Raw genomic sequence first — 16,544 nt, 5'->3', positions numbered from 1 at the left:
TCACAACTTTACTCCTGCCTGGCTACCCAAGCATCTCTGCAACTCCGCTATCTTGCACTGCAAAGTATTCAGCTCGTATTTTAACTCAGCTCTGGCACATGTTCAGTGATGCAGACTGGCCTGCTGTAAATTTAAGTCACCTGTTCATTCCAACTGCTGTCCATCCCGACTGTTTAAATCAGGGGTGTCAAACTCATTTTAGTTCAGGGGCCAAATACGAAGCAGTTTGATCTCTAGTGGGCCACAGATTTTGTGCCCTAGTTTGGCCTTCTACGTATACTTAAAATCAGGGGTGGAAAGTAACGAATTACATTTACTCTCGTTACTGTAATTAAGTAGCTCTTTTGTGTACTTGTGCTTTTTTGAGTACTTTTTCAAAAGCTGTGATTTTACATTTACTTAAGTAAATTTTGTTTCAAGTAGCAGTACTTTGCTACATTTGAAATAGGTTCTGTTACACAGTGAAATAAATCCCGCATTGATTGAGAGAGAGATTTTTGGTCATGTTGTTGATGTCATGTGTTTGTACTGATGATTTTAATTGATTTTACTGAGGATTTTAAATGTTGTTATTGATTTTAAACAATTGAATGTTTTATCATGTAAAGCACATTGAGTTGCCTTGAGTATGAATTGCGCTATACAAATAAATTTGCCTTGCCTTGCCTTGCACGCTAACAGGAGTCTGCTACATTTGTGCTATTGAACGTACCATAGAGCTGTTGTTGGGATCAGCCAATAGAATGTGTATATGTCTATGGCCTGCTCTGTTGATTCACGTGACGTCACTCACATTGCTGCATCGCGACAAAGCGAGAGCGCTAAATTCAGATGGAGAGCCGGAAACTTGAGAATCTGCCGCCTGAAATCATAAAAATGCCCATGTTGTGTGGAGTTTACGTCCGTTCCAGTCGTTCTAACCGAGAAAAGGAAAAGAGATTTTATAGAGTACTGAAGATTGTCGTTCACAAAGGTGAGAAATGTAAAAAGCTCAAAGAACAAAGGCGTAAAAAGTGAGGAGCAGAGTCTGCTGATGCAGACATCCTTGACATTTATTTCATTTTATTTATCCAGGTTAGCCACACCATGTCTTGTTCTCATGCATGTTATTTTGAAATGATGATCTCTAATAAATTTTTATAATAAAAAAGAACCTAGTTTGATCTGTATACACGTCTTTTTATTTTTTTATTGCATGGAAGAGATGCCGCCACCCCTCCCCCCCCCAAAAAGTAACATTTTAAGTGACCTACTTTTTACTTTTACTCGAGCAGATTTTTACACCAGTTACTTTACGTTTACTTTAAGTAAAATGTAATCAAAGTAACAGTACTTTTGCTTAAGTAGATTTTTTCTGTACTCTTTCCACCCCTGCACAAAATACAAAATATGTAAGTAACCGTCACTATTCAAGCAACAAGTGATAGATATCAGTCCCAACAGGGTCTTTACTTTAAATTTCCTAGATTTTGTGACCAATTTCTATTTAATTAAGGGAAGAAATATCTAATGATTTGAGTAAAATTGAAGAATTTTTTAAGAATTTTTAGTTTTTTCAACAGTTTAACATTAATTATGTGATATAACTGTGAATCCCTGCAAATATTGTTCAGTTTCATTTACACAATGATTCATGTTTTGTCTGTCATTTTTTACTTTGTCCTGTGGGCCGAAATGGATGCTCCAAAGGTTCGTATTTGGCCTCTGGGCTTTGAGTTTGACACGTGGTAAATGATTTATCCTTTTAAGGGGAGGGTGTACCTGAGAGGGTCACAATTACATATTGTTTAGAAAAATGCACCTTGTGCTTTGTAATAAAGAAGAAAAAAAAAAACCAATTTTTGTCATTGTTTTTTACTGAGAACCACAATGAAGTACTAAATAAATTAAAGGAATCATCAGTTTGGTTATTTGATAGTTTTGATCTCTCATAAATCACATAAAATTTTCTAAAAAAAAATTTTAAAAAAACTTCAACTTTGTACCAAACCAATGGCTATAGTGGTCAGGTTTTGGAAACACCTGAATATTTGCATTGTTGCAGATCATCCTTTTATGGAAATTCTTTCTATTCCCTAACAGCAGTAGTTTATTTCAGAAGAATGATAAACCCTGGTCCACAGATGGTTCAGGAAAACAACAAATCTGAGTCCATGACTTGACTTCCAAATTCACCAGATTTCCATATAATCAAGCATCTGTGAGCTCTACTTGACAAAGAAATCTAATCCATGCAGATCCAACCTCCCAACCTATGGGGCTAAAAGGATCTGCTGCAAATGTGTGGCTACTCAATTATACAGAGCTGGTGGAGTTCATGTTTTCTGTGGTCAGGGTTGTTTGGCAGTGAAAATAACTTTGGTTGATTTGTTTGTATGACTGACGCTATTGTCAATGGTTACTATTATATTGCATCATGAAAGGGTTATTGGAAAGAATTCCATTTGAAATAGAAATGAATGATTTCATGTCGTGGACTTTATTACTGGCCAAAGTTGGAATAAAGTGGGATCTTTTACTCGTTAAACTTCTAGCCGAGTGTGAAGGTGATACAAGTAGGTTTTACTGAGACAGGTTAAAAGTTAAAAGACGAGGAGATTTAATAGAGGTGTTGGGTTAAAACCTGTCATCCATTTGTACTGACACAGATGGCAAAGTCTTTCCTTCAGCCGTTATTATTGTTCTCTACGTACGTCTCCTAAGCTTCTCTGTTCTTTAAAGGGCCCATGTTAAGCTAAATTAACTTTTCTGTGCTTTAAACATCATAAAAGTGCTGTTTGGGCTTCATACACATGCTCAAAGTGTTTTTTTCATTGATTCCCTCAATCGTTAGTTAGAGGGTGATTTGCTCCTTTCTTACTGCAGGGTGAGCCCAAACACCTCGCTCCAATTTGATGACGCGTTCCCACTTTGATAACGAATTTAACGCGCACTGAGCTGGAGAAGCCGCACCTCCAGGAAGCTCTCTGCCGTGATTGACATGTAAACAGACACGCCCACAAAGGTGAGCATTTCAGCGTCTTTCGCGCAGTGCTATCTATGTATTTCCGAACAGTCTATGTATGTACCGGCGAACGCCCCGCCCCCTAAAGCAGCATGAGCTCGGCTACGGAGTGGGTGGGAGGAGGGCTTCCTCTGGCCCTACGTCACCGTGTGGGGAGGAGGAAGTTTATAGACACGCCCACTCATGAATATGCATAAGTAGGCCGCAAATCAGCCTGTTTGTGTAGAGTTGCTCTGAAAGTGACTTTTCACAGGCTAAAACTCTGGAAAACAGGCGAGTTTGGGAAAATAAACCCCAATTACTGTTTTTGAGGTTCATAGAACAAATGGAGATGGGTGAAAAATATCATGATATGAGATCTTTAATAGAATCACTTCACCACAATAGACTTCTTATGTATTTACACAGTTTGATAGAACCATCTGACATTAGGATCCTTTACATTGAAAAATCTGTCCGAAAGTAGTAGAGGTAAATCCTTGTTTGTGCTACTCTCGTCCCCATAATGATAAATTTGGTGCCATTTGTGTTTTTCTTTGTTCTTTTTCAGGATCCTGAGGGAGCATTTGGGAGAGAAGGAGGTTCAGCTGTCCTTAACCTTTGACGCTGTAGAGGAAACTGATCTGGCTAACTACACCTGCTATGTGGAAAACCACATAGGAAGGCGCAGAGGGAGTGCTATCATACAAAAGAAAGGTTGGCTACTGACTTTATTAAACCAAACCAAACAGTTGAGTGAAAATTACAAATATGGTGATGCAGTAATTGCTCTGGTATTGTGAGTGTTTTTCTGTAGTGCACACATTTTGAGCTATCGAGAAAGAAAGACAGAATGAACCTGGTACTACAAAGTACAGTGATGGTTTTTAAGTCGATAAGGAATATATTTGGATTTATGAGAGGACGACCACATACATAAAAGCCTTTATGGCCTAAAAGGTTTTATGAACTCATGAATAATACAAGCTGTGGTTTTTTTTTTCTGAGCTCTATCATTGTTGCTTTTGTACCAGTTTTTTTTTTTTTTTTTTTACCTGAAATAAACTTTCCACAAAACATCCAAACCATATTACTGCAATTGTACAATTAATTCAGAGCCTCCTAAATTGTCATCTTTCAATTCAATAAACACATTATTCTGCTTAAACTCACTAACTATCAATGATTAATTACTTTCATTTATTTTCAGGAACTGAAGTGCAAAAGCAAACATTTCTAATGAAAATACTTTCCGATTAGTGTAATGAATTAGGTTTACAGAAGAGACATACAGCTTTGACTTAATGGAAATGGATAAAAAAAGGACCAGTTATGCTTTTGTTTGATATTACACAATAAATTGTTACTATTAAAACAGCTTACACGTCAGTTTAAATCTCTTCTGGTTAACCTTTTAATCATATCTGACATATTGTGTATTTGTGTCCTTGGAAAAGATGAATATCAGCCTTTTGAGCTTCTCTCTGTGGCAGTTATGTGTTTGCATTTAAAATTTCACTCAACGACATAAAGGTAAATGCTTCAATGTGCTGTGAAAAGAACGTAATGTCATAAAAGCTCCTAACAATACTTCAGAGTTGTTCTGAGATTAAAATTGATGCACCCATTATTTTTCGAGGAATCCATTCAGAAGCGCAAAATTAGAAAATGAAGATATGTACGAGCTGTTTTCACACTGTGGACTGTGGTGGAGAGATCAGGCTGTAGTACAGGCGCTTTGTAAGTCCGTGTGGGCGTGGGTTTTGGATGCTGTGGGATTGTTTTAGACATATTTAAAAAGCTCAGTTACATTGACCTACATATTCAATGGAATTGTCACTTCAGTGATTTTCACTGTATTATTTTTTTTTTTTCTTCTTCTCAAAATACCTCCGTCTAATTTATGGTTTCAGTGAAATACCATTTGCCAATATTTAAACCATGTTGGCTCTTGTTACTGGGACACATCCCAACTTTCATTATGCCTCTGTTAACAAGGCACGTCCCTTAAGCTTTAAAACGGATGCCGCTTTTATGGCTTTGTAAATAGTTGTCAATAGGAACATAGCTCTCCAGTTAATGAGGACTGTAATTGTATGCTGTCACCACGCTTTTGGAAATCATGGTTTTAAACATGTTTTACTTACAACAGCTGATTGAATGAAAGGAGTTAGTAAATTAAAAAGTAATCTATTGTGTCAAAGTATTGAACACACACACACACAGTCACAAACAGTAATTACGAATGTAGCCACACACCGCCACAGTGTGACCCTGTGGCACATTTTTAATTATCATCATGTTTTAACCTGGGGGTGAGTTACATCATCAAACACAGTGAAGTTGTTTTCTCTTCCCACTGCTCCACCATACTTCAGTTTCAGCTCCTCCTCTTGTCACCTCTCTATTATTCCCTTAACTTCCCTTAATCTTCTTTCTTTTATTTGTGGTCTGTGTTACTTAAACACACTTCCACCGATTTTCCCACGTGATGCGTCCACTTTTTTTTGCGCGCCTGTAATTACGCGCTTCTCTCCTACACGTATTTTCCCATCAGGGCTGCTGACACGCCCACTGCGCATAAGGAGCCAAAAAGCGCGTAGGTGTGAATGAAGGCGGGCTGAAGGAAAGAAGGCGGTGATGTCATTTCTTTGGGGCTGTCTAGAAATCACGTAACATGGAGTTTTCCCATCGCTTGTAAATGTCATTGAAATCCGTGAAAATGATAAAGTTCACTTTTAATTTGAAACGCCTTCATTGATAAACAATATAACAGGTGAATTTGATCAGATCATTAATCAGATTATTGCGCTGTGAGGATCGGCCGCATTCTTCTGTCCAAGTCACAGTTAAAATCTCTCTCCTTGATCATCATCATAATCATCATCATCATCATCATCGCTGTAAAGCGTGACCGAGTTAGATGTGCTGGAGATATGAGGAAATATTGCGGCCGCAGAGCGTCCTGCTTTAATATGGATGTTTGTAGTGAAACAAAACTATTGGCTTCCATAATACGCTGATTTTAGCCTGTACGAGGACGCTGATGTCCCAAATAAACCAATGCACACTTGGAGAGGACATGAATTATCTGGATGGAATCAACCCAACATCCTCTTGCTGAGCTGCCTTTAAACTATACATTTCCATCAAATAGTGCCATGCCACATTGATACAGTTTGTTTTAGGTTTTTTTTGACTGTGTGAAAATGTGTCCAGCTTTCCATCTGACAAGCGTAGACCCATTTCAGTCAGAGGCCATGATGCTGCGTACAAAGGAGAAACAGGCACAAAACAGAAACAGAATTTAAAAGTAATCCCCAAGGAGTAGATGAAGCATCTCTTTTACCTCAAATCTCAGCAGAAAACAAAATCAAATGAAAGCTAGGCTGTGATATAAAGGTGTGTGAAACAAACGAAACTGAGGACATGGCATACTGGAGGATCATGGGAAGTAATAAAAAGCAGAGAAAAGGGTGGCTGGTGGAACATGGCAAAAAAAAGGGGAAAAGGGAGAAGTAATGAATGCAGACATAGAGGTGAGGAAGAGGAAGGTGAGGGGTGTGTGAGAAGATTGGGAGAGACATAGTGAAGGAGGAAAAGAGTGGAGGAGGGGAAATAACAATGGGGACTAAAACAGGTCCTCTTTTTCTCCTCGTCTGACTCCTGCGTGCCATCTGAGTGCCTCAGGTGTCAAATCTTTTTTACTATACTTAACCGGCACCCCAGGCACACACACACACACACACACACACACACACACACACACACACACACGCACAAGACACAAAAACACCTTCACCCTGTAGAGGGGTCATAAGAATGCTTTTCACCTAAATTGTATACTTTTATGCATAGAGGGATACAGCCCAATTCACACAAAGGGTAACAAATTCAACTTTATTTCTATAGCGTAATTTATAACAAAGTCATCTCAATGCGCTTATCAAAATATAAAATTCATAATAAGAAAGAAAAAACCCAACAAGATCCACATGAGTAAGCTTTTAGCGACAGTGGGAAGAAGCAACTCCCTTTTAACAGGAAGAAATCTCCAGCAGAACCAGGTTCAGAGGTGGCAGCCATCTGCGTCGACTGGTTGGGGTTAGTGGACAGAAGGACCAACAGAACAGGATAGAGAGAGAGAACATCAGTGTGTCTCAGACTAGTTGAGCTGTGAACCATTGATCAGGAACTGCCATCATCAGCTTCACGACACCTGAAACATAGCAGAGAGAGAAGGTTGAGGAGAAGGCACTGGCTGCAGAAAAACATGATATATTATTATCAAGTCAGCCTGCCTTGGCCTTGGGTCTCACTCCCAGTGGCCTAGTCAACGCTTATTATAAATGTGACAAATCTCTTCCCATTTATTGGTAAGCTAACAGCGACTACAAGGTCAGTAAATGCGACCGTTCACAGACAAGCCCATGTCCGCTGTAGCGGGTAGGTTATGTTATGATTCAGTCCTGTTTATGCGGACAGTAGGAGCTTTAGTACTACAGCAAAGCCTCTGTGGGTGAGATATCCCTCACAGTGTGTGTGTACTGCAGAGAGGTGTAAACACAGAGGAAACCTAAACTATATATTCTCTTATTTCAGTGCTGCCAAATTTTATGACTGGATGTTACCCCTCCTGTCACAAGCTACTGATTTAAACACTTTTCTGACTTGTTTAACCTATAGGAAGATTATCGCGACAACACATCACCAGAAGAGTAAAACCTAGTTTTTGCTTCACGAGCTACGACGTCAACATGACAAATTGTTTAACCAGTCGAAGTTCTGCGTCGAGGTAACGCGTCACTCTGCAATTTACAGCTGTGTGTGTGTGCGTGTGTGCATGCGCGTGCGTGAGTGGTCTCAAAGGCAGAGGCATTCCTCCACCTTTACATGCAGTCGGCGACCTCCAGCCCCATGTTCCTGGAAATGCCTTACCCTGCGAGTCATTTGGCAGTCCTTGAATCAGAATCAGAATCAGAATCAGAATCAACTTTATTGACCAAGAGTGTATGAATACACACGAGGAATTTGTTTTGGTGACCTGTGGTCTCTCAGATAGTGTAACATTAAATAATAACAATCAACTAGAATAAAGAAAAATAAATTTAAAAAGAAGTATAAACATAAATATAAGAGTAGTTAGACTAATATGTGCAAACTAAATTAAAATAACAAGATAATAATAATAATAATAATAATAATAATAATAATAATAACGAAATAAAATAAAAATACAATAATAATAATAAGATAATAGTGCAGTAGTGCATTGATGAGTAGTGCAGGTGAACATTTAAATGAAAATATTATGTCCATGAACATTTGGTCATACTTCCTGACTTCCTCGATTATTCTCTCTTTGACTTGATCCATTATAAAAACAAAAAGTATGAAAAGCGGACCATTTACAGTCTTTGCCCTTGCCTCGGTGCGACATGTAGTTGGAATACGTTGGAGTACGTCCTAGGGGTCCAGGTCGATGCAGAGGGTTAAATGTAGGTACGGCGTTGACGTGATGCAGAAGCATGAATCGGACTTTAAGCTACAGTAGCTTCTTTGATGATACACTAAACCCATTTTACACTTACACTTTATGTTTATTAGGAAATACTAGTAGATGTTACATTGCTCATTGTTGTGCAAATTTCCAAACTAATCAGGTCACATTGAACTAACAGTTTTTCCATGTTGGCACAAGTCTCATTGCTTGTTTTTTTTTTTAGATCTGTGTGTGTGCGTGCGTGCGTGCGTGCGTGCGTGCGTGCGTGCGTGCGTGCGTGCGTGCGTGCGTCTCCTTGTAATTGAATTACTGTGTTCCTAATCTCCACTGACCCTGGGTAATGTGTTGATACAACTAAGATCCACCCATACCAACACACCCCTTAGCAGACACAGCTTAACGCTGGACCTACGCTACCTGACAGAGTGAAAAGACCGCTATGTGAGGAGAGTCATAACTAGACAGAAAAAAACGGAGCGAGGAAGGCTTATTGAATGAGAGCAGAAGGATTGAGACAGTGTAGCAAACACAGGGACAGATGGTGACTCCACAAAGAGATAGATTCAGCTTCTCAGATGTCACCAGGAGCTCCCTGAGGGGTTGTGATGCTTTGAGTTTGAGCTCACGACACAACACTTGAGAGGTTTTTTGTAGTGCATTTGGCTTTAGATAGGAAAGGGAGCAAACCCTTCTCACCCTCAAAGAATTATGATGACGTCTTGTTTTGTATGTTTAGTGGAATACTTTTCACCTCACGAGTGCATCTTGCTAGGCTAGTTAGCATCCGTCGTTTTGAAGCAAATCTACATCCCCTGGAAGCAAAAGTGGAGTCGTCAAGGGAGCGTGGTCTACTCTACTGCACAGCAAAAACACATTTTCAGATAGGAAAGGAAAATAAATATATAGCGTGGATCAGACTAAAGGTGCACATTTTTTTAATTTATAGCCGTTATTAAGGCAGGTTTATACCATTGAGATCAAATATTAGTTTTACAAAGGAGTCTTGGCCAAGCGGCCAGAAGCACAGTTAAAATAAAAACTGTAAACTATTGATACAGTTACCAACAGTAAAACTTGTTCACATAAAGAAGCACTTGAGCACAGACTGCAGTGTAACAAGGGTTTCAAGTTGAAGTTTATGTTATATTATATTTCGGTCCCAAATCGGGACAATGTAAAGCACTGAAGCCATTGATTTTACTAAAATCTGATTAAACACAACCTAAAAATGTGTAGAAAACATGTACATTTAACATCAACTTATGTGTTTATCTGAATATGACCAAAGACTGACAGTGTTCATTTTTTAATGTCATTACTTATACACAAATGTGCAAATATTAGAAATAAGAAAACCATAAAATACGTACATAGTCAAACTCAGACTAATCCGTTGAAATATTGTTACATGTAAATAATAACAATAATAATTATGATTATAATTAACAAATTGTCAGGGCAAATTCATTGTTTTAAAAGCATCCACTTTAATAATCAGAAATACTTTATTAATCCCAGGGGGAAATTATTTTCATTACAGCTCCAGATATACAAACAATATATATTATACAAGCCACATCTATTAAAAACAATATAACTATAAATATACATATATAAAATGTCAACTGTACAGTTTAATTATGTGCAGATAATATTAGTAATATGTCAAACTTCAGAATGAATGTCTGGTAAACTGTGTTATCTCCACTGTGTTCTGCAAGTTTATTTGTATTTATTAACATTTTCATTCTAATTGTCCTTTAGCTCTTTGCTTAATGTTAAGATATTCAATGCACTTTTAGTTTGTTTGAATGAAATGAAAAACATGAATAAGTAGTCTAACTTTAAACCAGTGGAGATGCTGATAATGACCTGACCTGAGGTGGGCCTGAATTTCAAATGTCTGTGATGCAAGCTGCTTGTTTACAAGTTTTACTTACTTTTACTTCTATTTAAAATCCATTTTTGGTTTTCAGACAAGGTTTAATATATTACAGATACAGAACAATTAATGATTTGTTTTCTACCTAATAGTGCAGCAATTGTGAAGGACAAAAATGCCTTGGTTTAACGTAACATTTCCCTCCTCATTTGTATTTGCCATCACTTGCACTCTAACCTAAAAAGTAAAAAAAATAAAATAAAATTCCACTCTAAAACTCCAATTTCCTTGAGCAGTTATCTAGAGACTAATAGCTTTGAAAGATTGATGAAGGGATGAGAAGTGATGGAGTGTGTGCTCGTGTGTGTGTGTGTGTGTGTGTATTGGGGTGGGGGGGTAGCAGAATGAATGGAGCAAAGGTCAATTTACAGCAGAGAAAAAAATTTAGCAATTAGATCAAATTTGATATTTTTCTTAGTAGCATCACTTGTGCATATCACCCACCTCCCCCACCCTGAATCACGCTCCCTCCCACTCTCCTCTGTCACCATCCCACCAGCACATTGGCTTTTATTGTGAAACAGGAGCTGTTGGTGCTGAGACAGAGTCAGAGAGACGTCTGCTGGTGAAAGGCTGACACAACACTTGGTTCATGTTGTGGAGTAATGAATAAAGATGTGTGTGTTTTTGTGCAGGATTGTTTTGCTACCCAGCTCCCAAAGAAGCTTCATCTGCAATCATTCAAAAACTAATAATAGTGTATAGTAAATAAAGCGATTCTGCTTTTAAGACTGTGATATCTGATTATTGCAGTAATCATTGCTGTTTTAGAATATATGCTAGTTTAAATTAATCACGTGCCTTTTTTTTTTTTTTTTTATTGCAATGCTAAAACTCTTTAACCCTCCTATTCTCCTCAAATATTACTAACAAGTTTTACCCTTGGGGTCATTCTGACCCCAATGATATTTGCCTTTAGAAAATGATTTTCAGAAAATTCTTGACCAAGTTTTTAAATCAGGCACTTTGTTTCTTTGTAGAATACGTAAATAAGCCTATGATGATAAAACCTGGACTTGTTCTCTAGCGCCACCATCAGGCCAAACCTTTAAATTAGAATGAGTTTTTCTTAAATAGTTTTCATCCAAATCCTGATATCGTGGTGACGATATCACTGTTTCTGCAGCGCCACCATCAGGTCAAACTTTCAGTTTTAGAGTTGGTGTATCTAGAAAATCTTTAATCCAAATATTTTTTCTAATTTGGGGTGTACATTCATGACTCTGACAGAATGAACAATTTTGAAGGTCACACACACACATTCATGTCCATAGTGTGGGAAATTACTCTCACCCCAGGTGTGGGGATGTAAGGTCACACTCAGACGGACAAGCATTACTCAGCTAGAAGAGCTTGGGGTCAAATTGACCCCAGAGGAACACCAATGCGTGCAAAATGTTTTCAGCACATTGAACAAAACATCGTCATGATAATTTTATGCCTAATCAATTGTACCCATCAAATCAGGAAAAGTCATGTTTTCTTAAGTTTTTTTTAATGATTGGATGAACATTGAATGTGGTCAAACTGACCCCCAGGATAATAGGATGGTCATCAGTAAAATGATGATTTTACTGATGATTTTAATTGATTTTACTGATGATTTTAATTGTTCTTATTGATTTAAATGTTCTTATTGATTTTAAACAATTGAATGTTTTATCATGTAAAGCACATTGAGTTGCCTTGAGTATGAAATGCGCTATATAAATAAATTTGCCTTGCCTTGCCTTGCCTTAAATTGACTTGAACATGAACAAACCAGCTGTCAAAAAATACAGTAAATGGAGTCCAAGCAAGACCATTTAATATTTTTTTTAAAAAAAAGCATTTTTTAAAAAAATATGTTTTTGCCTCTGAATGCTACTTTATTGTTTGTGGTTTGGCCTCATGTCTCTGACAGATATGTATCGCCTGGAACTGGCTGGGGGTCTTGGGGTCATCTTGCTGCTGCTTGGAGTCCTCACAGCATTTTACAAGTGTTACAACTTGGAGATCATGCTCTGCTACAGGCGACACTTTGGAAGCGATGAAGCTGAGGATGGTAATGGAGATAAATAAAGAGCAGGTGCTGGAATGCTGAGTCATGTTGTTCCTCACCGTTTCTTTCTTTGTCTTCTTCTCTCAATAGATAATAAGGAGTATGACGCCTACTTGTCCTACACTAAAGTGGATCTCGACTCTATGGGCAGGTCAGATTCAATTGGATTTACAGTTTTCGAAAGTTTTGGTCTCGTAAAAAAAGATATTAAAAGGACAGATGATGAGACCACTTTCAACAGCTTCTATTATAGCTGCTTTGACCTAATAGAAAACTGCATGTTAGAAATGAGGGTTTGTATCATGGGGTGCCGATTGATTAAAATTAACAACAACTTCAGAATCAGAATCAACTTTATTGGCCATGTAATGTATGTTATACATGAGGAATTTGACTTGGTGAACTGTGCTCTGTCTAATAAATTAAACATTCAATAATAACAATCAACTCGAAAAAATATAAACATAAATATAAATAGTAGTTAAAGACTAACATGTGCAAAATTAACTAAAATAATAATAATAATAATAATAATAATAATAATAATAATAATAATAGGGCAGTAGTGCAGTGATGAGTAGTGCAGGTAAACATTTAACTTAAATAGTATATGTTTATGTACATGTACATTCAAGTGACAGTTTGTTCCAGGGTTGTTACACGTTTAGTTCCAGGGTTATTGACACTCTTTAACTGTTTAGCGTTGATCAGAGTGACAGCCTGGGGGATGAAACTGTTTTTTTTTAGAGCACAGTGATCTGTAACGTCTGCCGGATGTTTCGTAACATTTAGCAACAAACCACGTTTAAAAGAACGCGTGTGAATTCTGTTGTTACTCTTGATCAGATTTACAGCAATATTTGTGAAATTTGTGATATTTTTTCTCATAAAAATATAATGTCAATGTTAAATCTAAATCTAAATGTTAAATGTTGAATGTTAAATCTAAATGGTAAATGTTGAATGTTAAATCTAAATGTTAAATGTTGAATCTTAAATCTAACAGTAAATGTAAATCCTAAATGTTAAATCTAAATAATAAATCTAAATGTTGAATGTTGAATGTTCAATCTAAAAGTAAATGGAAATCCTAAATGTTAAATTTTAAACCTAAGTGTCACGAGTGAAACTAAATATTTAGCTAATATGAAAATTCACTGGAAGTACAAAAGTATGAGCTCATTTAGATTTAACATTTATTGTAGATTTAAATTTAACATTTAGATTTAGATTTTACATTTAGATTTAGATTTGAAATTGAACATTTAGATTTAACATTGACATTATGTTTTAATGAGAACAATTTCACAAATTTTGTTATTTTAGCATGGGCCACTTTACAATCGGCGTCCCATATTGTATGGATATTGTTCAGGCATTAGTAAAGGACTAAATCAGGACCTTTTAAAACTCCTGATGATTTGATTAAGATTAAAGATGACACACATAAAACGCTGAGATGGCTAAGAGCTTACCTTAGAGCCATTTTAATAAGCATTTATTTACTAAACCAAAGAACCAAATTATGTCTAAATAAAAAGGTTTTTTAGGTTTGGTTACATTTTGACAGATTCATGATTACATCATTTTTAGGAAAGCCTTTGAAAAGTTTGACCATTTTTGAGCCTTTGTTGTGCGAGACATTTCGCAGCTTCTAAAAGCGTTCTAAGAGGGTTAAGAAGCCTGGCTTGTATAAGGGTCAAATATTTAAATAAAGAGTGAGTTTAATGAAGAATAAATTAAAATAGTTTATAGAGTGTATTGGACGGGTCTCATTCAACTGCTACTGAAATGGTACGTGAACACATACCGTACCATAAAAGGTCTATCACCCACAATATAGGAAACAACAACAACAACAACAACAACAACAACCTGTTCAACTCATTTTGTAAAACATGTCATGTAGATTGTTGAGATTTAAATATTTGGTTAAACTTTTAATAAACCACAACGGTTTATCTTTTCTATAAGATCATTCAAATGATTGATTTCATTGTTTTTACCAAGTAAAAAAATAAAACAAAAAAAACCCGACAATTTTTAAAGTTCAGGCGTATTTGTGTTGGTGCAAACACTTCATTCAAGGAAACTGGTTTTTTTTAGTGGTTGAATGAGTTTTTTTTTAATAAAGAGGTTGACAGATTGATTCTAGGTTTGACATGTCTACATTTTGAAGTGTCCTTAAACATTGCAGTGAACCATGAATTTCCTGCGTGTCTGTGAACGGTGAAATAAACAAAGTGCCTTGGAACTGCTCGAGTCGTAATAGTAGTTATAAAAGCTCGTTGCAAGTTCAGTCCTGAAGCCCATTATTGTTCTCTACCTCGACAGGAACAGTAGCGATGAGGAAACCTTTGCTTTGGAGATCTTACCAGACGTCCTGGAGAAGCATTACGGCTACAAGTTGTTTTTACCAGACAGAGACTTGATACCCAGCAGTAGTGAGTATTATCTTCCTACCTCCTGTTTCATATCACAGACATACAATGATACGCCCAAAGCACAAGATGCATGAATGTGTATGTGAGCTCTCAAATTAGATCATATACAATATTTGCCCCCACTTGCACACAAAGCGCTACGAGCTTGCTTCTGGAGCCATGCAAATAACCCCTTCAAACACACACTCAGATGCACACACAGGCATTGTTTGTCATTATTTCTGGGGTTATCTGTCACTCTGTCCAACTGGAGAGGAACATATGGCTGTTTTTGCTCTATCTGTCAGCATCATTACCACACACACACGTGTCCCTCACACACACACACACACACACACTGATAGGTTGCAGATGGGCATGTATAGGGGGAAAACATTACTCTTGCTGCCATACCCTGAAAGAGACACACCATCTATCTGTCCATCTGTCTGAGCCCTTTCATTTTGCTACAGCCAATAATGTGAGGTTGCTTTCAGACTATGAGCAATTGCCCTCATCACATCCTCTAATTTGGCTTTAAACAGAAGAAGGAAAAGCTGTGTCTATCATAAAAAAATGTTTATCCCATCACTGGAGAACTGGAGAAACCCTAGAATATGGATATTCCACCATTATGCTGTGGTACACTAATGTCCTGGGACTAATCATGAGCTGTGCTGTGTAAAAGGTTAAAACTCGTTGATTTATGCATCAGCCTATACTTTAAGCCTCTTCTGTCAAATTGTCAACGTAAAAAAACATTCCTCAAAGTTTTGATTTGTATTTTTAAGTTATCGTGGCTCAAAAGAAACAGAACAAACAACTGCAATAATATGTTTATTCCTTGCAACATTTAACATTTACTCTAAAACACATGAATAAATTAACTTCAATATAGTTCATGATGAAAAACAATACTCAGCCCCTCGCTAAAATATTGCCACTGCCTGAACAAACAAATCCCCTAAAACTCCCTGTTGTGTCAATTGGCAGTGTTGGGAAACTTCACTAGTTCAAAGTTCAGCTCACAAATTATCGATTGGACTTTAATGAGGAATTATTAAATCAAAAATAGGACAGTAGTTTTTAAGTCTGAAGTGTTTTTCCATTTTATTATTTTTTCCAGTACATACTAATACGGTATCTAAAGAAAACAGTACTGTAAACATTTACCAGGCAGGTTCTACAAATCACAACTTAATAGTAAAACCCTGAATGAGACCATTGTAAACAGTTTTGTTTATTCTTTCCCCTACATATTAAAACCCATTTACGTCGTGTTTTAGCTTGAAAGGCAAAACACCAGAATAAACATACTCACAATATTGTTCGTTAGGCAGAATTACCTTAGGTTTAGTTCACGTTCGCCCAAAATGTGAACAAATGTTCAGGTACATCTCTGTAAATTGAATGCTTGAAGGAGAGAAATACAGGTGTCTTTTTTATGTCAGCGATGCAACGGTGTAACAATGTTCATAAAAATTGCACTAATAGGTAATGAAAGTAAAGTAAAGGAGAGGAAGACAAGAGACGGAATGTGGAGATTATTATGAATGTTTGTTTTCCGTAAAGGTGAGATAGAAAAAATAACAAAGAAACTGCTTGTTTTAAAGTAGCACTAGTTTCTTAAACTAAGAGCTCAATGGGACAGC

General features: G+C 37.0%; 1 protein-coding gene across 3 annotated transcripts in view; it reads left to right on the top strand.

Annotated features, from left to right (window-relative positions):
- Nucleotides 1–16,544, top strand: part of il1rapl2 (interleukin 1 receptor accessory protein-like 2) — a 367,898-nt gene that overhangs the window by 342,491 nt on the left and 8,863 nt on the right. For all 3 annotated transcript variants that reach the window (XM_028459966.1, XM_028459965.1, XM_028459968.1), the window contains 4 exons: nucleotides 3,555–3,700; nucleotides 12,332–12,472; nucleotides 12,560–12,620; nucleotides 14,804–14,913. In XM_028459966.1, the coding sequence (XP_028315767.1) occupies nucleotides 3,555–3,700; nucleotides 12,332–12,472; nucleotides 12,560–12,620; nucleotides 14,804–14,913 (458 nt within the window). The remainder of the gene's footprint in view (nucleotides 1–3,554; nucleotides 3,701–12,331; nucleotides 12,473–12,559; nucleotides 12,621–14,803; nucleotides 14,914–16,544) is intronic.

Source organism: Gouania willdenowi, chromosome 10 (assembly GCF_900634775.1).
Source record: "Gouania willdenowi chromosome 10, fGouWil2.1, whole genome shotgun sequence".
NCBI classification, from domain to species: domain Eukaryota; kingdom Metazoa; phylum Chordata; class Actinopteri; order Blenniiformes; family Gobiesocidae; genus Gouania; species Gouania willdenowi.
Note: the sequence above shows the minus strand (reverse complement) of the source record. Positions and strands in the feature narration are given on the sequence as shown.